This window comes from Magnolia sinica, unplaced genomic scaffold, assembly GCF_029962835.1.
Source record: "Magnolia sinica isolate HGM2019 unplaced genomic scaffold, MsV1 ctg236, whole genome shotgun sequence".
NCBI lineage: Eukaryota > Viridiplantae > Streptophyta > Magnoliopsida > Magnoliales > Magnoliaceae > Magnolia > Magnolia sinica.
Window position 1 is genome coordinate 120,843 of NW_026682787.1, and position 24,001 is coordinate 144,843.

Consider the following 24,001-nt stretch of genomic DNA (forward strand, 5'->3'; position numbering starts at 1 on the left):
AATGGGTGGAGGAACTTACTCGGATGTGCGGTGTTGTGGGCTGAGATGGAACAGCCACCGCTCACAGTCGACGAGTTTCTCCACCTGTACCAAGTGCGGGTAAATCCGAACTACCCTGGCTTCTACGTCTTTGCTGCTTGGCGAGGCGGAGGCGGTTCCCTGATAACCGACCCTCCTACTTCCAACAAACATTGGAAAGAGCGTTGGTTCTGGGCATGTGGTCGATGGGAGACGGATGAGTCCGGGTCCCACGAGGCTCGTGTCCCTCGGACTTTCCAAAGAGCAGGTGACTTGGTTTTTTTTTTTTTTTTTTTTTTTTTTTAATACCCTGAAGCTGACGAACTTATGTCTGGCAGATATTCCGAAGAAGAAGCCGAAGCTCGGCAGCACTGCCTCGGCTCGGATCAAAGAGTTGAAGTCGTTGGATCCGAGGGACAGGTCTTGGAAGGTGCTTCTACAGCCGGAGCGCCTTCACCTTGCAGGTCTGGACTCGGAAGTTACAGGTAATTAAGAACGAAAGTTCTGAATTTTCTAAATTTCCACCGACTTACTTCGCCTTACTCTCCCCCTCCTTTTTTTTGTTTTTGCAGATCTGCCCGAAGCTCGTCCCAACCTAAGGATTGTCCCCGAACCGGAGATGACTGGAGCTCGTCCTGCCCTTAGACCAGTCACGAAGTTGAAGGCTCCTCCGGGGTATTTTTTTTTTTCAGAGCCTCGGCCACCGAAGAGGCAAAGGGTGCCGCGGAAGGAGAAAGAGCCAGCGAGCTCTTCTGCCCCTCCGGTCGTCGTGATTCCCGACCCGGACGAAAGGGCGGAAGAGACGGCGATTGCTGCTTCGGATCCTCAGGCGGCACCTGACTCGGCACGCGTTGAGACGACGGTGCCGAGTCGGGAAGAAGAGACCGGGGCCACGACCTCAAGGGGGGAGAAAGAGACGAGGACTGCGTCCTCCCGAGGGGAAGAGACGAACCAGGAGGGGCCGTCAATCCTGCAGCAAGTGGTGTCGGGGATGGTTCCTTGGGCCCTGGCCCATGGGTGTGAAAGAGAGTTCGTGAAACTCTACAACGCCCCGTCGTCGCAGACCGTCAGCCACGCTGCCCGGATGCTTTTTGAACTCGCTCCTTGCTTAATCAAGGCCAGCAAGGAGCTATCCTCAACTCATCGCTTCTGTCTGAGGCCGAGATCCGGGTCGGCGTCCTAACAGGCGAGGCGTCCCTCGCTCGGAAAGCTGCAGAAGACGCGAGGGCAGAGGCGGCTTCTTCCAGAAGGGCCCTGGACGAAGAGAAGGCAGAGGTCGCTCAGGCACTTGTTCGACTCTCCAAAGCCGAAGAGGAGAATCAGCGAGTTCTGGCAGTCCATGCTTCGTGCGCGGATGACTTAGCTCGGGCTAAGCTTGAGGCGGCGGAGCGCATTCAGCAGGCCGAGGAGAAGACTCGGGAGGCCGAGACGGCTAGGGACCAGGCCGTCCAAGCATTCCTTGAGTCGGTCGAGTTTGAGGACGAGAGGGATCGCCTGTTCCAGAGCGGATATCTGGAATGCGTCAAGGATATAAAGAAGTCTTTTCCTGACCTTGACCTTTCAGAAATCGAAGGCGGGGCAGCCTCAGAGTCCGAGAATCCGGACGCCGCCGCTGAAGACACAACTGCCGGGGACGGGGCCGACGCATGAAGACTTTGGTTTTTTATATGTATATATTTTTTTGCTTCGATGTATTCGGTTGCTTTTGTACTTACACATATTCGGACGAATGAAAAAGCATGTCTTTATTCATTTGACTCGGCCTTACTCTTCCTCGGGGTCTTTAAACATCAAATAGCAAGCTAAGGATAGTAGACCTTGAGGTGTTCAGCGTTCCATGGATGAGGCAATGACTGTCCGTTTAAGTCTTCCAACCGATATGTTCCTGGTCTAATGGTGCCCGAGACGATATAGGGTCCTTCCCAATTGGGTCCCAGTGTACCCGACCCAAACTCCTTAGTGTTGGAAAACACTTTCCGAAGAACCATATCTCCCCTTCGGAATCTTCTAATCTTAACTCGGGTATTGTAGAACCGAGTCACTTGTCGTTGTCGAGCCTCCGTGCGCAGCCTCGCCCTTTCCCTTTGTTCGTCCAGAAGGTCGAGTCCGAGTGCAAGGAGTTCTTCATTCTCTTCCGCATTGAATAAGGTGATTCGAGCCGAAGGTAATCCGATTTCGACGGGAGTGACTGCTTCCGAGCCGTAAGCGAGTGAAAACGGAGTTTCTCCTGTGGCCGTTCGGGTTGTAGTTCGGTAAGCCCAAAGGATTTTCGGGAGCTCTTCGGCCCATGCTCCTTTGGCCCGGCCAAGCTTGGTCCGAAGATGTTGCTTGATAATCTTGTTAACTGCCTCGACTTGTCCGTTGGTTTGAGGGTGATGCGGTGATGAATAAATATTCCTGATCCCGAGGTTCTTGCACATCTCACGAAAGCTCCTATTATCAAATTGCCTTCCATTGTCTGAAATTGCGCGGTACTCCGAATCGGCAGATAATGTTTTTCCATACAAACTCGGTGATCTTATTCCGCTCGGTTATTTTGGCTAATGGTTCTGCCTCGGCCCACTTCGTAAAATAGTCCACTGCTACCACAGCAAACTTGGTCTGCCCTTTTCCCATAGGGAGCGGTCCTATGAGGTCGATGCCCCATTGTGCGAAAGGCCAGGGACCAGTCATCGGCGTCAGTGCCTCGGGCGCTTGCCTCGAAATTGCCGCAAACCGTTGGCATCTGTCGCATTTTTGAACGAGCTCACGAGCGTCGTGTTGGATAGTGGGCCAGTAGTATCCCTGTCGTAAGACCTTGTAGGCGAGGGATCGCCCTCCAGAGTGGTTTCCACAGATTACTTCATGAATTTCCCGTAACAAATAGTTTGCCTCACTGGGTTTGAGGCTCCGCAGCAACGGGGCGTAGTATCCTTTCTTATAAAGGGTCCCGTTGAGTATGGTGTAACGGGAAGCTCGGATCTTAATTCGTCGGGCCTCGGTGCGATCCTCTGGCAACTTTCCTTCGTCAAGGAATTGGCGGATTGGATCAATCCAGGATGGTTCCGAGTCGATTGTATTGACGGCCTCGCTAATTGGCTCGTCTACACTTGGTTTATCGACGTATTCGACGGGGACGGACCTGGGTATATCGTCTTCTTCGGCCGAGGCGAGCTTTGCTAGCAAATCGGCTTTGCTGTTTTCCGTACGAGGTATCCGAGTTACACGACAGAATTGAAATCTGTTGATAAGTTCTTTCGCTTTCTCCATGTAAGCCCTTAGCCGGTCTTTCCGTGTCTGGTATACACCGGTAACTTGGTTAACAACCAACTGAGAGTCGCTGAAAACGCTTAGGTGCGTGACCTCCATGCTAGCGGCGAGTCGGAGGCCGAGTAGCAACGCTTCATATTCCGCCGTATTGTTCGACGCTTGAAATCCAAGTCGTAAGGCATACTGTATATAGGTGTGATCGGGGGTCTCCAGCACTACCCCAGCCCCACTGGCCTTCGAGTTGGAAGAACCGTCGACATACAGATTCCATGGAATAGGGCAAGGGGAAGCGGTTGAGGTGGGCACTGCATCGACCTTCGGCGTATCGTTCACTGAGAGTTCGGTTGAAGGTGTTCCTTCGGCGATAAAATCAGCTACGGCTTGCCCTTTGATTGCTGCCTTTGGTCGGTATTGAATATCAAACTCACTCAGCTCGATCGCCCATTTGGTGAGTCGGCCGGAAGCTTCTGGTTTTTGCAGTACCTGGCGAAGCGGAAGGTCGGTCATTACAATGATGGTGTGGGCATGGAAATACGGCCTAAGCCGCCGAGAGGAAGTTATTAAAGCCAAGGCAACTTTCTCCAAGCTTGGGTATCTCGTTTCTGCCGGCAGTAATGCTTTGCTGACATAGTAAACCGGCAGTTGCTTTCCTTCAGATTCTCGTATCAAAGCCGAGCTAACCGCTGCCTCGGACACGGCTAGGTAGAGGAGCAACGACTCCCCTGGTTCGGGTTTTGATAAGAGAGGTGCAGAACCGAGATATGATTTTAATTGCTGGAATGCTGCTTCACACTCTTCAGTCCAACCCATCGCTTGTCTTCCTTTCAATTGTTTGAAGAAAGGGAGACATTTATCCGTAGCTCTGGACAGGAATCGATTAAGTGCTGCGACTCGTCCGGTCAATCTTTGGACGTCCTTAATGGTTTTGGGGGATTCCATATCAATCAGAGCCTTTATCTTCTCAGGGTTTGCCTCTATTCCTCGCTGACTGACTAAGAAACCGAGGAATTTTCCGGAGCCTACTCCAAAAGCACATTTACTTGGATTTAGCTTCATCCGGAACTTCCGCAGGATTAGAAACATTTCTTCCAAATCATTCACATGATCCGCCGCGTGTATGCTCTTGACAAGCATGTCGTCGATGTATACTTCCATGGTTCGGCCTATAAGTCGAGCAAAGATTTTGTTAACTAACCTTTGATAAGTTGCACCGGCATTCTTCAGACCAAATGGCATCACTCGGTAACAATAAAGGCCTTTGTCGGTGACAAAGGTAGTTTTTGATTTATCTGTTTGATGCATTACAATTTGATTATATCCTGAATAAGCATCCATGAAGCTAAGGAGCTCATGTCCTGCTACTATCTACTAGCCGGTCTATCCTCGGAAGCGGAAAGCTATCTTTGGGGTGGCTTTATTCAAGTCGGTATAATCAATACTGCAGACTCGCCACTTCCCGTTGGACTTCTTCACAAGCACGACATTCGCGACCCACTGGATAGTGTATTTCTTCTATGAAATTAGCCTGGAGTAGTTTGTTGACTTCTTCTCGATGATGGCGTATCGTTCAGGGCCGAGCGGTCGCCGCTTGTCGGATCGGTCGATATGACGGATCGACGTTAAGCCGGTGAGTCACCACGGAGGGGTCGATCCCTTGCATATCTTCATGATTCCAAGCGAATACGTCGGCGTACTTTCGGAGCAGGGCGATCAGCTTTTCTCTCAAAGGGGACTGCAGAGATGAGCCAATTCGCACTGTCTTGGATCCATCTGTTTCGACTAAGGCGATTGAGACAAGATCTTCGACCGGCTGTCCTCGTTCATAATTCTCGCCCCGAGGGTCCAACGATTCGATTGTTAATATGTTGGTCGGATTCTTGTCGGCGGCTCCTTTTACAGCTATCATGTAACATCGCCTTGCGTCTTGCTGGTCTCCCTTAACAATTCCGACTCCTGACTCGGGAATTTCATTGTAAGATGGTATGTGGATACCACTGCCTGGAGGAGACTCAATGAAGGTCGGCCGAGTATCGCATTGTATACCGAGGGTTGATCGACGACCAGGAAGTCAATCATCATCGTCGTCTGATGTGGGGCATTGCCAGCAGTGAGTGGTAATGAGACAGTTCCTTCAGGCAGCACCTGTCCTCCGGAAAAACCGATCAATGGGGTCCGAACTGGGCGTAGTGTGGATCGTTCGATCCCCATTTTGTCGAACGCCTGGGTAAATAACACGTCTGCAGATGACCCCGTATCGATTAATATACGAAACACCTTTCGGTTAGCGATAGTCAGGGTGACAATCAATGCGTCATCGTGGGGGTGATAGATGCCTCGGGCATCTTCTTCTGTGAACGAGATGCAATATCTTTCTCTTTTCTTCTCCTTTGATGGCCGATCTATAATCATGAGCTCGGACTGAGGCTGACTAAGTTTTCGTGCGTGATTCCTTCGCGCGTTGTTTGAGTCGCCCCCACATTGTGGACCGCCGATAATCGTCCGGATTTCTTCCATAGGCTGACTCTCGGTCGGGCGCGCCTCAGATGCCCCAGCTTTGACCATATGTTCTCTGAGTCGGCCGTCTTTTATGAGTCTTTCGATCTCTTCTTTTAAGTGACGGCAATCACTTGTGTTATGCCCGTGATCGCGATGATAATGGCAGTACTTATCCTTATCCCGCCGATTAGGATTACTCCTGAGCTTACTGGGCCAGCTAACAAAGCCTTCATTTTTTATTTCCATCAGTACCTCTTCCCGAGTCTTATTCAGGGGAGTATATGTGGAAAATTTTCGATCCGGCCGTTTTCCTGACCTTCGCTCGTCACGCGCTTGATCCTCTTTGCGTTTCCTTCCCCCGGCCGAGTCGGCTTCTTTTTTGGCCGACTCTTTGGCCGAGGTTTTAGTTTCACGCAGGATTCGCGCTTCCTCGGCGTTGGCATATTTATCGGACCGTGCCATAAACTCTGCCAGAGTATCGGGCGGAGTTTTGTCTAGAGATGCCAGGAATGGCTTATCCCTAACTCCTTGCATGAGTGCATTGAGGGCCGTTTCTTCCGAATGTTTCCGAACTTGAAGGGATTCGAAATTAAAACGCTTGATGTAATCTTTCAATAGCTCTCCCTGCTTCTGAACTAGGTTATTCAGATGTGCAGGGGGCTTTAATTTCTACTTTCCGCCGATGAAGTTGGTGAGGAAGGCGTTGCTTAGCTCAACGAATGAACTGATGGATTTTGGTTTCAACTGTTTGAACCACGGTCGAGCTACATCGGTCAATGTAAGAGAAAAGGCCCGACACATTACTGCATCCGAGGCATCATGGAGTTCCATATAGGTTCTGAAGCACTCAATATGCTCGGTCTGGTCAGTCTTGCCGGTGAAAGGAGTGATTTGAGGTAATCGAAACCTCTCGGGCAATCGGGCTTTCATTACCGAGTCCACAAAGGGGGACGCTTTCGCTTCGGACATATATTCCGGCCGTGCTTTATGTCCGCCATCTCTTTGCCATCTCTTCCCGCACTTCTTTTTGAAATTTTGAATGTCGGCTTTCCAAGGTTCTCCTGCAGTGCCTTCCATGGAAGGGCGATTGCGCCTTCTTCGTTCTATTTCGTGCGAAGATCGGTCGGGGAGGGAGGCGTTGGGCCGAGCTGCCGGAGATGGTTCCCGACCCGCCTGGGGTTGGCTCGGCCGGAAAGAGTGCGGCGCAGAAGGTTGAGGATCAAGCGCCGCCGTCGTGCGCTGTCTCCCCTCGAGGATGCGGGAGTGGTTGCATTTGCTGCTGAATTCGTTCCAGCATCTGCTTCATCGTATTCATATAACGGATTTCTTGAACCTCCTTGTCCAACCGCCCATCGTCGCGACCCCGCTGATTGTTGCTTGTTCCGGTCGCCCCTCGTCGGCGGTTGTTAGGTGCGTTCTGGGCTGGGGGAACGGCGATTGGACCGGGTGGCCCTGTAATCGCGTTCTCATTCAAATCTTCTTCTGGGACCGTCCTTCTAGTCATCACCATTGGACTCAGTATAGAGGTACGGGATGGCTTTTTGCACGTTCCCACAGACGGCGCCAAACTGTTGATGCAATTATCTGGTTCGTCCTCCTGGACCCTTGTATGCCTGCACAGAAAAAGGACAAAGGAGACCCTGGCTAGCGCAGGGGACCCTCCGATGCCAAAGTCAGGCCTGGACTCGGGGTCTTAAAGTATTGAAAAGTCTTTAGGAGGAATTTGTTTTCGTCCCTCTCAAGGTGAGGGCCCCCCCTTCTTTTATAGCTGCTGGGGCATTTAATCGTACGAGGATTCTCTTCCTGATATTGTGCGCGAGATCTTCTCCTGGGATCACGGGATCTTCTCCTGGGATCACGGAAACAGGATCGTGTCCGTCTCGTGCCTTCATCCGATCCCGTGAGCTTCGGGATCGGGAATCTTATCCCAAGACATCCGGAGTGCGGCTTCATCTTGTGACGGTCGATCCGATAAAGAGGTCCGCCCGAAGCATGCCCGAGACACTGACGACACTGACGACCCGTCGGGGCCGACTCAACCTTTGCCTCGGTCTAGCGAATAACTCCTCGGATTTGACACATCCTTTGGTGGCCCGAGGCATTTAGTCCGAGTCTGCGGACTTGTATGTTTTGTCCCCAACAGAAACGATTATACAATACATATATATAGAATGGAACGGGATTCAAAGGCCCCCAGAAAAGGACGTCCTACCTACAGCATAAGCTCTGTGGGACTCACTTCGATGTATGTGTTATATAGACGCAGTCATCTCAGCATTAGATCATACATGAGACAAATCAAAAGCTCTTCTGGTGGATCACATAACAGGAAACAGCTCGCCCACCATTAAAACCTTCCTAGGGCTTACATGTGATGTTTGTTTCCCATCCAACATGTTCATAAAGTCACTCCAACCTGGATGAAGGAAAAACAGAAACATCAGCTTGATCCAAACTTCTCCAATCTCCAAAAAGATTTTTAACGGTGGTCATTCAATCAAAACATTTTTGCAATGGTGAGGTGTTGAGATCCTAAATTGATCTGAGAAAATGGATGAACGGTAATGATAGGATCCACATAGCTTTGCAGTATAAGAATCATCTGCAGCGGCGCTGCAAGTTGTCCGCGTGAGCCAGAAAGGATTGAAACGATATATAAAGGTTGAGCCTGCGTCAATCCATCCCTGAGAATTACAATACAATACGTTGGACTTTAGCCGATAGACTTGGATTTTTAGCTGATCCGAGCAGTTTCTACCGAAAACTTCCCATGACTGGTGAATGCTCTTCTTGATCGTTTGATCATTGGAAGGTCATGATGGCCGTCACATGCAAACGTAAAGTACCAAAATGATTTAAATTAGGAGTTTTATTTGTTTGAAACCACAATACAAAGTGAGACCCATCATATAAATAATTTGAGTCGTTGGAAGAGAAACCAGATTAATTAAGAAACTAGATTCCCGATGTATTCTCGTTGGAATGTACTCTACCAATCAATATGATAATGGTTTTATATATGTAAAGATGGAGAAGGTCTCAAGTCCAACACATACATTATTAAAAGGGAAGTTACCGTTGTGGAATATCACAAACTCCTGAGAGTCTACCACTGAAGCAAGAGTAAGGATACGATTAAAAGGGAAGTTATTTGCTTGGTAGATTATAGATTTAGGTTCAACCAGTTGGAACAGAGAGAGAGAGAGAGAGAGAGAGAGAGAGATGATCTCACGTGCGTGCACTAATGTCCAAGGTGTTATTTGCGCACCTAAATTTTTGACCCGCTTGGTGGTGGGAGAGACTCGCCGGACTCTCATGCTTCCTCCTCATTTATGGAAGTTCAAGAAAGTTGACTGCATGGTGTGCCGCGGTTACCAAGTTATGTGGCCCAACTATGATGCATGTTTCATATCTACACCACTCATCCATTTGGAGAGATCATTTTTGGGCTCATGATGTAGATCCAAATCTCAAGTGGACCACACGATTGAAAGCAGTGGGGATGATGATGTCACCGGTGAAAACTTACTAGGACCCACCATGATGTTTGTTTGCCATCAAACCCGTTCATAAAGTGTCACGGATGTAGATTAAGAGAAGAAATATATATATAGGATTGATCCAAAACATCTTTGAACTCAAAGAAGTTTTCAATGGTAGGTGCGCAACCCCTACTTTCCTTTTTTTTTTTTTTTTTAATGGTTCACTTGAGATTTTAATCTTTTTTTTTTTTTACACACACACACACCGCCATACACTCACACCGTAGTGGGATTTCACCACCTATGGATGCTTGAACCCTTGATCGAGTGTTGAAACTCCCGATAGTCACTACCACTGGAGCAAGAGCAAGGATCCTTCGTATTTTAATCTGCCTCATTTTTTAACTCATGCCTTAAACTTAAACTGATCTCTTCAAATGGATGGATGGTTTTTTTTTTTTTTTTTTGCCAGATTATTTTAGTATATTGGCCTAAAAATGAGTTATATCCAAAACTCAAACCGGCTGCACTGTATGAAAAAGTGGACCGGGAAATGCCTGCTGTTGAAATCTCACTGAGTCCACCATGATGTTTACATGCCATCCATGCCATCCGTAAGGTCGTTCTTACTGGGATGAACTGAAACGGAATCATTAGCCTGATCCAAAACTTATGTGGCCCCACAAAATTTTTAACAGTGGATGTTCAATTGTCACTGTTTCGTGTGTGGTGTGGATTACTTGAGTTTTGGACCTACCTCATTTTTAGACCAATATCCTAACATTATCCGGAAAAAGAGATGGAGGGGATGGATTTCTCACCGACATCACGGTGGAGCCCACCTTAGTTCCCGCAGAAAGTTCGTGCAAAAGACTCTGGCAGGCAATCAGCTGCCAGCGTGAGACAGGGAGGGGCGAGCGATTGGTGAGAACCCAGCCTCACCTAAAAAGGTGCTTCCCTTACCATGTGGCCCACCTTGATATATCTATTTTGTATCTATGCGGTCCATCTTTTTTACCAACTGCATGATTCCAAAAACAAAGCAAATCCAATTATCAAGTGGACTATAACATGGGAAACAGTGGTGATTGACCATTAATGTACTACAAAAGTTTTGGATTAAGATGATATTTGTATTTTTTTTCCGTCACCCAGGTGCGCCCTGAGAAGTTTTTAATGGTAGGACATTCAATCACTACTGTTTCCTCGAGTATGGTCCGCATGAGATTTGGATATTCTTCATTTTTGGGATAATGTCATAAAATGATCCAGAAAAACAGATGAACGGCATGGATACCGAATAGATACATCAATGTGGGCCCTAACGTAAGGGCCGCACAGTCTTGGGTTAGGCCGTGGTCTCACCAAATCGGCTCCCTCGGGAAGAACAGTGACCAGAGGAAACGGAGTGTTCTGTAGACCTGTATATGTATATCCAAACCAGTTCATCCATTTGGTGAGATCAGTTAAGGGCTTAGCCCAAAATGAGGCAGATCTAAATCTCACGTGGATCAAACCAAAAAAAAAAAAAAAAAGTGAGATTGATTACCTACCATTGAAAACTTCTCGGGCCACAAAAGTTTTGGTTTGATCTCGCAAAATATTCATTACTTCCCTTAATCCAGGTTGTGAAAGCTTATCAACTGTGGGTATCATTGTCCCCACTGCTTTTAGTGGTGTGGTCCACCTAAGATTTGGATCTAAAGCACTTTTTTTGGGCCCATACTCTAAAATGATATCTCAAAATGATGTGTAGTGTGGATATGACACGAGTATCATAATGAGGTACACAGAACTTGGTGACGTCAGCCCACCAGCCAATTACATGAGCTTTCACACCGGATCTTTGTTCTTTTTTAACTCCAAAAGTAACTTCCAATTTTAACCTCTAAAAATAATCCAAAATCTTAAAATTTAGGTGCACAAAATAGCACCCTACGATCAGTGCGCATGAGATCTATTATGGGGAAATCTGAATAAGGACAATCAAGATCGTCCTGTGCTATCCAAATCAATTATTAAGGCCTCGGAAGGAGAGTGCAATTCGACCTCTGGATTACGACTATAAGCGGGCGGAGACGAGCTCTCATCTTCGTTCTCATCATCTGAATACGGCATTTAATGAACAGTCGAACTACATGTATATCTGAGCCCGAGGTGAATTATTCGATTGATTCCGAGTGCTAGTACTTGGCCTCAGGTCTGGATAAGATGAGGCCGAGCCCAAGTGAGGATACTCCGAGTGCCGAGTCGGGAGACTAGCCTAAATGTGGACGTGACCGAAGATCTCGCCCAAGGATACATGTCATTAAGACACGATATGCCACATGACCCAAAGATTGCTGATAATATCTCCACGATTACAATATCCACGTGATTGAGTAAATCGTGCCGAGATTAATGGACGCGATCCTCTCTGCTCACAGGTATAAATACCAGGAGATCCTATTGCCACAGGTATGAAAGATCTCGCACACTCTCTCTACGTTACACGATTTAGACCCAGATTCCCTAGCATGACTTAGGCATCAAAGGGTCCCTCGGCTGAGCCAGGGTCTCTTTTGCTCACCCCTTTGTGCAGGACCAAAGTTTGCTTGAGGTTCGCCGCATTGAGTGGAGAGTGGTCCAGATTTTGACCTCAACAAGATCATATCTCTTTCTCATATATATATATATATATAATTCCATGAGCTTTTGCACCCGAGTATCTTTGTTCTTTTTTAACTCCAAAAGTAACTTCCAATTTTAACCACTAAAACTGATCCAAAATCTGAAAAATTAGGTGCACAAATAGCACCTTGCGGTTGGTGCATGTGAGATTTTATATATATATATGATTCCATGAGCTTTCACACCCGAGTATTTTTGTTCTTTTTTAACTCCAAAAGTAACTCCCAATTTTAACCACTAAAAATAATCCAAAATCTAAAAAATTAGGTGTGCAAATAGCACCTTGCGATTAGTGTGTGCGCGCGCGCGCGCGGACATGATGTGACTCCTAAATCTGGACGTGCAAACTAGTTCGTACAGAACGTGCAAACGTTTTGGAGACCTCATCATACATGATGTGACTCCAAAATCTGGACGATCCACATGAAGCAACACCTGATGAAACTCTCCGGGCCCAACTTTTACTTTGATCCAAAACTTTGGTGGGCCATAGAAAAAGAAAACAGTTTCCTCCCTTGATTTGCATCTCTTTTCTATGGCCCACCAGAGTTTTATATCAGGGTGAAAATTGGTTCTCATGAATTTCATGGGATGCCGCATCACATGGACTGTTTGGATTAGACGCCCATGACACGTGTGCAAAGGTACACACGCCTCAGGTGAGCATGCCTCTATATAAATCAGAGTGAGGAACTCTCGAGTTCAACCGGCTAGCAAATAGCGACATGGAGATGGGATTTATTTCACACTTGCTAAAGGGGTTGGTGGCTGAGATAGGCCCTACTGTGTTTAGGTGAAATCCACCAAACCACCAAGTGTGTCACCCAATGTTAAGCTCAGGGCTTAGAAATCAGCCCCATTTATGATTCAGGTGGACTACACTATTCGAAAGTGTACAGCCTCGTCTGTAATTTAAGTGGACCACATGATTCCAAACAGTGTACAAGACAACACTCACCCTCCAAACTTTTTACCTTTGTGTAGCCCACTTGATCCAAGGAAAATAATCCAATGATCAAAGGTTTGAAATGGCCAAGTGGGAGTGCCTCATATGCACCGTATGAAACCTTGCACGTACGTAAATGTTACATCTGTTGATGAGCAGGTGATTAGCGTTCGTCACTAAAAACTATGCTGACATTATAAACAAGTTAGGTACAAAAGACAGTTTCAATTAAGAGTAATTAACAATATATTACAACTCCATTTCTGTCTTTAACAATCAAAATATGATCTTAAAGAATTCTAATAAATTTGGGATTTGTTTTTATTTTTTTATTTTTTTTTACACACCCACGCCGTAGTGGGTTTTCACCACCTATGGATACTCGAACCCTTGACCGGGTGTTGAAACTCCCAAGAGTCTACCTCCCAAGCAAGAGCAAGGATCCGGGATTCATTTATTTATGTACCGTTTTCTCCCTGCAGAGTAAATGGAAAAAGATGTAATAATAACACCTTTGTTGCAAATGATCTCACCAGTGTAAATTGTCCTAATACCAAACAAATCCAACATGCTTGAGCCAGTTAATGATCAAATTATCTAGACTGTAGTGTAGATCACTTGATGAGTGACTCGAGACCCCATACACAGTGACAAAAAAAAAAACAGAATTGAATTTGCATTCAAGCCTTTGATCATTCCCATCTGGCAGGTCAAGTTGACGCTTACAACTGAAATCACATTTTATGATGGTCCAAGACATGTACATGGGGTATGTTGGCTGGCAACAATTTCCATTTTTACCACCCACTCGATGACCGCTATTTGTATTGAAAGCATAGTCAGTTTTGACCAATTTTGAATGGCAGGCCATCCATGACTAGGACCACGAGAAGGACCGCCCGGCCACCGCCCCACCAACCTCGTGAGGTAGGGATGACAATCACTCCTTTTTATCCACGGGACTAACTGGAGGCAAATCTTTCCAATAAATAAAGGATTGCAAAGGTAGGTGTTTGAAAAGATGAGGTCGGAAGAACACATTAGAGAAAAAAAAAGAAAAGGGAAAAGCAAGAAAGATGGGATGGGCGCTGTGAAGGTGTTCTCCATGATTTTCTATCTTCTATATTTCAATTTTCCAGAAATTAATTAAAAATTTTCAGACATTACCCCAAAATGGTAGGTTTGATAATAATCCAGAACCCAAACAGGAAGCAGCACTGTTTTTTTTTTGGAAGGCATGCAGGAAGCAGCACTTGTAGCTTCTGCACTGCATGACCACAAAGCAATGGTAGAAACGTGATTGGGACCAGACCCATGCATTCGAATCGGCATTTCACTTAAAAATACTATACAGCATCTGCACGAACCAATTTCCACTTCCCTTGCAATGTGCTGCGGGTGCTCCCAATTCAAGCCAAGCTGTCTGATCAACCCCCACAATGGAGATCCTTCCACATAGTAACTCTCCATTTTCGTCTGTTGACTTGGAGCTCAGACCCTGTATTTGCATTCAGACATCACCCATTTATCTTTCCTGAAGCTGGCTTTGTAGAAGGAAATAACAAGGTTGCAGTTGCTTCTTAGGCTTTTACATGTCATGCTGTATCTTAGAAGATTGCTGCTGGATTTTGTCAGAATATCTTGTCACTTGAGCTGCATTCTTCAATATCGCTACAGGACTGATGCCTTTGAGAAACCATAACCAAGGAAGATTGCTATAGCCAAACATACAAAAACCGTTAGCTTGAGAGACTAGTTTACTGAATTACAACTTGATAATGCAGTACGACCCAACCAATCAAACATGACAAGAAAGGTGGGCCACGTTACTGGAGAGAGGAAATGAAGATGGGGCATCCCATTGCCAGTTGGGTCACCCACCCCGAAATGATGGGAGCCACCTATGCATTGAATAAGGAGTCCAAATAAGAATAGGTGGGCCACATTTCTTCAACCAATAGGAGTTTGAAGAAATCTCTTTTAGTAGCCCGACTCTTATCAAAAGAACCTCTAAAACAAATGACAAAGAAATCTTTGGAAGGGGTAAAAAGAAAAGAAAAGAAAATGACAGTTGACTATTTGAACATTTGTTTGAAGGGTAGAAATTTCACTGTTGATCCACCAAAGAAGTACCCTACTTGGCGATATTTATGAAAGACAAACCCTTCGTAGAAAATACCCCACTCCATAATTCCAGATTGTTCATCCGATGTATAATACATATTGCGTGTCAAATGCCAAAACTCAATCCAGGAAACGACCAATGAAAACAATGCAGATGCCCTCAACAAAGGAAAGCATAGGGACTTGAAAAAGACTTGTAGTAAGCAATTTGACAGCAAAGTTGATGGAAATCAGTATATAGGTATACTATCGTGATTTTTTTCTTTACTTTATTTCTAAGAGAAATTTAATCCTCATTGGCAGGGGAAGAACCAAAAAAAAACAAACCTTGGTTCCAGCTATGATTGTACCATTGAGTGGATGTGCAGCACAAGCAGTAACACCTTTAGATAACGGAATGAATTTGTTAAGCACTCTTTGATTCTCTTCCTCAGAAATGCTCTTAGTTTCCTCGCTGAAGAAACAAAGAGAACAATCAACATGGAAAAAAAAATTCCAAGTTAACAACAACACTGTTCAAAGATATTTACATATTACAAAAAGGCTTTCACACAAACGCACAGATGCCCAAAAAAATTTAAAACCTTAAAATAAAAAATAAAAAATAAAAACTGTACCCTCGTAAAAATTAAATTTCTCAACTCAAATATTCAGAAACAATAAATTGTACTATCTTCCACAACTAAAAGAAAACTGATCACCTACAGCCAGCTATATGCTAGCTTAGCATGCAGCTCCATCTTTCCTGCTAATGAGTCACCTGTGGGACATTCAAGCATGCAAATGGTAGGCCCCATCATGAAAGTCACCTGAAGCAAAAATCAGTTGATCCACTCATCAAGCAGGTCACACCATCAAAACAGATAGATAAGCGATGTTCTGACTCAATATACAGGTGTGGCCCATCTAATGGGTGGATCGTCCTGATTTTCAAAATGTGATACTCATGGTGGGATCAATTGCTTGTATAACTTCATAATTGTAGATAACTAGATTTGGATATTGCTCACTTGAAATCCACATGGCATGCTGAGGTGGAGTCTGGGTAGAAGTCTAGCAGATGAATCCCATCATCAGATGAAGACCCAACTGCATATATCTGCACAAGAAGACAAGACATTACAAGATATTTTTGCTATAACTGAATCCCATGGTTAATTATTGCTATAGTTCTAAGAAAACCACAAACACATAAGGTCATGGCTTGCTGAGTGTAGCTCTAATCACAATATTCATATACATGCGTAGGTTGCTAACTTTGGTCATTCATCATTTGTGCACAAAAATAAATAGACAAATAACTTCCTTTTGGCATGCTACAGTATTGTTGTAAAAATCAACAAAACCTTCATTTAAGCTAATGCAAAACATACTTATATTTGGAACTTTATAAGCTCATAACCTTGAAAGAATGATACTCAGAGAGCAATAAAAGACTGGTGCCAGGCCTCACAATGACCTCAAATTATGTCACAACTTTCTGCTGTGTCAAACATAGTAAGGACCTACAGTCCGGCAAAAGCAAAGATAATAAACCTAATTCTAGTCATACTGATTCTGATGCTTAAGGTTCGGTTGGTATCTGTAGAAGGACCAGTGCTCGAAATATCGGTATCGCAATAAATTTCATTGGCCGAGGATACGGAAACAATGTCGATATCACCAATAATATTGCCGATAACCGGTAGTGCGGGAAACATGGGGAAAATGGTGGAATTTCTCAGTGAAACTTCAGGAGATGCTAAAATACACGTAGTTGTTTATTTAGGAATAAAAATTACAAAAAGAATGCATACATAATAAGTTTCCATTTAATGGGGGACCTAAAAGCATGTGTAGTCGTAAGAAATCAGTCCAACCATCCCATCCGTCCCATCTATCCATCCAAACATCCATCAGTATTTCAGAATATCGACAACACATGACATTTCACCAAGAAATCGTCAACAACTGGAAAGAAAATAGAAGATTGTGGTCTCGATATTGCCCATATTGCAATAATGATAATAGCACGATATTATTGACATTATTGCTGACAAATTGAACACCGCACGCAACCATGCACCCATGAAGAAAAAAAATTGAAATGAAAAATAAAATAAAATAAAATAAAAATAGATTTTTAGCGATATTGATACACTGGCAATATTATCAAAATATCGCCGATACACTGGCGATGCAAGCAACACCTGGAATTTACACAGTAAAAAATATTGGCGATACATTGGCAATACAAGTGACACCTAGAATTTGCACGGTCAAAATTATTGGCGATATCGATGCATTGGCGATACTTAGCAATACATAACCCATACCTGGAATTTCTTATACTACCAATGTTATCAGTATCACTACCGCTGTTATCAATATCACTGAGCTGGAGATAGGGATAATATCTAGGATATTTCGATGATATCAAAGATACTTCAAACGATGAGAGGGATTAGCAGTAGAGGTGGCAGATGAGTTTATGCCAAAATGAAGGTCCTTTCTAACAAAGGTTTCAATGTGAGCTCTAAGGGCAATGGACACCAATGGGTATTAAAGGGGGAAACACGACAGTTCAATAACTAAATTAGAAATAAAAATCAGGTAAAATTATCGGATTGAATCCTACCGAACAAGTTCCTAACCATGCTGGTTTTCGCAAGTGCAAAGAATTGGTTGACATGTCTTTGCCGTGCCTAATTCCCACAAATCAAAGAGAAGAAAAGGTTAATGGGAGAGGACAGATAATTGGCCTGACCTCTAAAATATCATGTCATATGAAAGTACATAGATCAACTTCACTTACAACCAAGCAGGGGGTGGGCAGTGCATGTGTGTCACTTGAAAATTATAAATATTCAGAACTCCAGACCTACACAAACAATGTAGATAGAATATGAATTAAAGATCAAACAGATGTGTCAAAGGAATCATACTTGGATTTATATACAATCTTGTGAAAAACTCAAAAAAAATGGAAGTATCATGAATGGCTTGAATCACTACAATAATCAGATAGCTATGATTTGTGGCACTTCAAAACTGCAGTAAGACTCATACATATCATGAAAAATCAAACCTGATTTTGATCAGTGTGCAAAAGATCAGAGTGCATAATAAAGGCAATGACATTCAAATCAACACTGCAAATTAGGAAACGTTGACACTTGACGCCCCATCTCAAAATTTGTGAGAAGACCCAAGGTTAGATATTGCTCATGTTGCAAGTAATTTCACTGGCTCTTCTATTACAACCAAGCTATGTAAAACAACATACAGCAAACAACAAATTTTCAAGATGATCGTATAAGATTTGCTCAATCAGAATCTGATCCATGCACATGCATTATATATGAGGAAGAAAGATTTGTAACTGATTATCTAACAATTAAAAACTGATTATCTTATGGAATATGAAAAGCCTGAAGGAATATGACGTCAAAAGTTAGTTTGTCGATGTCATCTCCGACAAAAGACTCTCATAACCTCACGTGTTTGATCTTCACAATTCCAAGCACTAACCACAGGCTACATCAGAAGAACCATGCACTGCATAACAGGCATAAATCGAAAAAACCACCAATGCACCAGCCATACAATCTTTTCAACATAGTAGATATTTGGAAATTTTAACTTCTAGCTGACCCAAATTAATTGGGATAAGGTTTAGATGATGATGAGATACTTGGAAATTTTAAAGAGGGTGAAGTAACCAAAAATAAATAAATTCCATTTATTCAACCTTTGAACTCAGTTCTTTGATAACATGGGAATAAATGGGAGATGCCTACTTTGAAGAGGTTAAGTCCTCAGGCAACATTTTCAATCACTGACATCTTGTCAGTTCCTCCAAAATGCCAAAGCATAACGGAAAATGATTGAAATTAAGGTATTAGATGAGTTAAACTTTAGAGGAGTACAGAGAACAATTTTCAACTAAGATGGTGACAACTAACTAATTTGTTCACAGAATTGGTCGCCAGGCCTGACATTGCACTTGTCACATACAGGAGCCACTGATATGCAACTAAGATGGTGACAACTGCTAAAACATTTACAAGAACTGCAGCAGCTGCAGAAGGAAACAGTGAAAAAAGCATAAATGAGCTCCTGTATGTGACATTGCACTTGTCACATACAGGAGCCACTGATTTGCAACTAAGATGGTGACAACTGCTAAAACATTTACAAGAAGTGCAGCAGCTGCAGAAGGAAACAGTGAAAAAAGCATAAATGGGCTAATTATATGATCGATCACGAGATTCTGAAGCGGAAGCGACATTATCTGCAGAAGTTTCATTCAATAATTAGTCCCAATTATTAACTTACTAGCTCTCCCAGATGACAATCATCTATACTCGTATGTCAATGTTACTGTGATATAGACATCATGATGCATATCCGAATTTGTGTTAAGGACATGGGGGTTGGATTTGAACCATGGTATGGGAAGGTGATTATGGAATGGAAACAAGGTTCAGGTAAACAAAATTTCCCCCCCCAACATAGTATTTGCGACAAAATTTCTCCCCAAAACCTATGAACCTAAAAGGGGAGTTTCTGGCCAAGTTTACAAACCAATGTGCATGTAAGACACAGAAGAGAGTATATGAACATGTAGGGAGCAGCCACAAGACATCTATACATATAAGAGTAAATGATACATACCCAATATGAGCACCGAGTTGAAGCTAAACAATTCATGTAAGAAAGCCCTTGAACCCGATCCAGTCAAACATTACAGCAATGGTTTATTGCTCTGATGGGGTATATTTGAAGGCAAAAGTCATGCCCTTGATGATTGCAACTTGCAATCTCAAGCTCACAGGATGCCATTTGCAAATGTAGGAGCAGAACGAAGCTTGCAGGGAAGCACTGTGTGCATAGGAACTGCAAGGGATTGCATAGGGTAACTATGGTGGAGAGGCATCTGGATCCTATTATTAGGTTTGCATTAGTCTCCCTCAGGTAATTAACTACCATAAGGGGTGTACCATCAGACTCTCTCATCAAATAACATATCCACAGCACAATAGTGAAATTTGTGGCCTTTTTCATATCAATTTTACAGCACATGCAGAGGGACATTACTAACTTGGTAGATATCCCATACGGCATGTTTGTCTGAAAAGCATGCACCGCTCACCGACCAACAACCAATAGTTCCCGCTTACTATCAGTTCTGAAGTCAAACAAGTAGAAGGCCAAATATCAGCCTCCCACTTATCTTTAGTATAGAGTTAGTCATGCCAGAACGCTGTCAATATTAGCATGTTGAATTTCAGAATGTATAGAATGCACCTAATGAAATGGGATATAGTTAAACATGATAGCCAAAGCACGTATCTCAAGGCCAGCATCAGCAATCGTGCCATATCTGTGATTATCCAGAAAACATTTAATAACAAGCAAAGATGCTGTGAATAGAGAGAAAATTGAATTATCTCCTCAACCTACCAACCATCGTCAAGATGGAATGCCAACTGATATGGACAAGATGGATCAAGGTCAATTGAGTGTATTTCCTTTGAGTAAATATCAGACTGTGCCTGCAAGATATCAAGAAACATTTGGTACAACTAAAGTTTTGGTAACATGTAATTTGCAAAGCTTACTCTTTTTTTTTCTGAATTATTTTATTTCATTTCGTTTGGTAGACTAAAAACATTCAGTAAGTGCTTTTCCAGGTTCAGCTAATAAAAAAAAGGAAACAAGGAAGAGAATCAAAGAAAATTGCCTAACCAAAAGAATTGCAAAGATGTGTGTAACTGATGTTGCTATAAACATTGATCAGAAATAGATTCAGTTACAATGCTGTAGAACTAAATAGAATAAACCAATCTGTAAAGAAAGTGTAAAGCAACCAGTGAAAGGGCAAACATTTTCTGTCACCATATGTTGAAATTTCTGTAATTATGTTGCACCCTATTTTCAGAACAGAACCTTTGTTAACAAAAGTAGAGCCTCCAAGCTTGAAATGAATATTTATGAATATTTTTATGTTTCTTGGGATAAGAGAAATGTTACTGCTGCTAGAGTTTGATTATTAGAATGACAAAAATAACTTTCAACCACGTGAAATATTTTCTAGTGGGGCTGCATGACCAGCTCAAGAGCATGGGTGCTAAAAAGTAATTATCAACAAAACAAAGAGGTCCCAGAGCACAGGAAATCTCTATGGCTGCATTTGTAAACTAGTGTGAGGAGAAATGAATTGTGCAAGAATAATTCAAAAATGGATGAGACAAGCTTCAGGGTTTTGTAAACAAAACTTTACTAATCCAGTAGCATAAATTACTTGCTAAGTACTGATTTTCTTCCTTTTTAGTGGTTATTTACAAAGCATTGCTACTGACGGCAACAGCCCAAAGCCAACCCAAGAACCAAGAATAGGCCATGCCCATAACTTGCATGCAAGCCCAAGTGCCTAGGGACCGTTAGATATTTAAGTCATTAAAAGAGGGTGACTAAGAAGGCGAAATGCATAGGAACTTTTGAATGTGGTTTTCAAACAACAAAGTTGCATTGGAATTAATCTAGTTTCCCAGGAAGATGAATCAATTAGGTAGTAAATATAAAGTAGCAGATTTCCTAAATTGACCATTAGCTTCTTTAGCAAGTTTTCTCTTCTATAAAAAGCCATGTACTAGTTCTCTTTTGAGCATGAATGGATGAAACAAAATTTTCCAGCACTTACTTCCTTGCTAATGTGAGTCCATCAACCCCCTTCAGAGGTCCGATGTATGTAATTGATTGGTGTGACTCCAATCTTGAATTCATCTAAGTTGACTCATCCAATTATCATTCTTTCTACTTCTCTTTCTCATTATCGACCACCACAAAAATCTCTCCACTCTTATTCGACTAATTCTAGGCCTCATATAACCCAAAACCTAAAATTTCAACTCACCTGTTAAATCTTTTCCTGCATTGGCTACAGAACAATCTCATGTGTTCCTTTGTTGGTTCATTTGGTTAAGCAGCAATCCGATTTTTGGTTGGGTGCCTGAATTAGGAGAATACATCTTTATGACTGATTATTTGGTATTATTTTTCCTTAACCATTTATCACAAAGCTTTACAGAGTACCACCACATCACCATACCCAGCCAAAAAGCAAGTCCCAAATTTCATGGACAAAACAAAATCAGAATATTGTTTTAATGGACATGGAATTGTTTTAATCAATTTGGATGTATCTTTTCACATATACATGCCCAAAGTCTTAGAATTAAAATGAGATGTGAATGCAAAGAGACTACAAACAACTTTGAAGTGCTTGCATGAAGATATTTAACATATTACCATAAGATGTGGATGTCAAATACAGGAATCAATACAAAAATATAAATCAAATAGCTGAATAAATTGTGATTAGTTTTGCATACCTTCAAGGATGTGATTTTCTCTAGCATCTGTGCTAGCTTCACAGATGTTACAGGTGGATAATATACCTGGTCCAAAAGCCCAACCGACATAAATACAATGAATGACTGAAACTGTAAACTAGATTCAAATAGGCAATTTGACATATATATGATCATAACTTAGGTTCTTGGATTGTAGATGTTACCAATTCATCTTCAAGGTTCATATTGGTTGACAGTTGACACATTATCCTGCCGGTTCGATTTAAAGAAAATATGGCAAGTTTAGTTTCTCTTTTGTGTGCACAAATTCACTTCGTATTTTCCCCTTCCTATGGATTCTTCTAACTCTTTTTTTTTTTTTTTTTTTGGCACAGACCCAAGAAATATCTATTGACTCGAAGAGTAACTGACCAAGACCCTTTGACTTAGAGATTCATTGAGCATGACTTGACCACTAAATATTTAAATCATGAATGTTATTAATCCCTTTCAATGAATTCCTAGACACTAAATGTGTTTAATTTCACTAAATTACAAGTGCATTCACTTGTTACACATGAGTTGGTAGAGGTTTCTAGGCATCCTGGACTCTTAGGCTCTTGGAATAATAACGTCATTGCCATGTTCACATTGTCATGAACATAGAACAAAGCCACTTTTTGCAAGCACATAATTGGATGTTGAAGAAAACATATATGTCCATTCTTGTATACCTCTTTGTGACTTTGAAAAGCAATAGATGTTCTCCCGCCACGAAGATCCCAGGCATAGATGATCCCTTGTTTACTTGCTCCATAAACTATCTACGAATCAAGAAGTAGTGAGGTTTTTTTTTAAATTTATATACAAGATAATATACAAATGTCGAGAGGAAAGTGCAAGAGTTAGATGCTTCATTAAATTATAACTTCAGGCGTCCTGCAAAACAACTAAAAATATTTAAAAGAACAATGGAGATATGCAGTAGGTGACCCCTTGCATATTTCTATTAATTAATTGTATGTTATTATTTTCCAAAGAAATTAGTTCGTTAACAAAATAATAAAATTTTGAAAAAGAAAATAACAAAATTTACTGATTACAATATAACAAATATGTAATGGGGAGACCATTATACATATGCATTATTAAAAATATTAATTATTTGAAAATATTTAATTAAACAAATTATTTTTTAAATACGAAAATTTGAAAAACCATATTAATTGTTATTTCCAATGCCTGTAGTCTTCTCTTGTTCTACTAGTCTAAAATGTCGGGAGATGGCAATCTGCCATCGGTTGGCAACATGGAAAGTGGATTGGGGGGGAAACAGATGCAGGTCCATGACTCCATGTAACTATCACAATCATATTTGCTGTGGAGTGACGGGATTGAAGGAGCATTGCAGGAGGTGATTTGAATGATATTAACTCAGTTATATAATGACATCAGTTATATTCAAGAGCGGATGGTATTGTCCCCTAAGCAATGGGAAAACTAGTGTGCATAGTTTTTTTTTCTTTTTCTTTTCTTTTCTTTTCTGTTCTTTTCTTTCTTTCATTCTTTTTTTTTTTTTTTGGTAATGTTTTAAGTGAATAATCATGTGACTATGAACATCTCCTGAAGTTTCACTAAAATATTCAACCATTTTCTCAGTTTTCCCAATTTTCCACAAA

At 42.5% G+C, this 24,001-nt stretch overlaps 1 protein-coding gene across 2 annotated transcripts in view; it reads right to left on the bottom strand.

The window, feature by feature from the left end:
- Positions 1-13,945: 13,945 nt before the first annotated feature.
- The window catches only part of LOC131236121 (uncharacterized), a 29,949-nt gene continuing 19,893 nt past the window's right edge, over positions 13,946-24,001 (bottom strand). For both annotated transcript variants that reach the window (XM_058233254.1, XM_058233255.1), the window contains 8 exons: positions 23,057-23,146; positions 22,362-22,427; positions 20,431-20,522; positions 17,780-17,845; positions 17,603-17,669; positions 15,996-16,084; positions 15,313-15,439; positions 13,946-14,576 (listed from right to left, as the gene is read on the bottom strand). In XM_058233254.1, the coding sequence (XP_058089237.1) occupies positions 14,493-14,576; positions 15,313-15,439; positions 15,996-16,084; positions 17,603-17,669; positions 17,780-17,845; positions 20,431-20,522; positions 22,362-22,427; positions 23,057-23,146 (681 nt within the window). In that variant the 3' untranslated portion in view covers positions 13,946-14,492. The remainder of the gene's footprint in view (positions 14,577-15,312; positions 15,440-15,995; positions 16,085-17,602; positions 17,670-17,779; positions 17,846-20,430; positions 20,523-22,361; positions 22,428-23,056; positions 23,147-24,001) is intronic.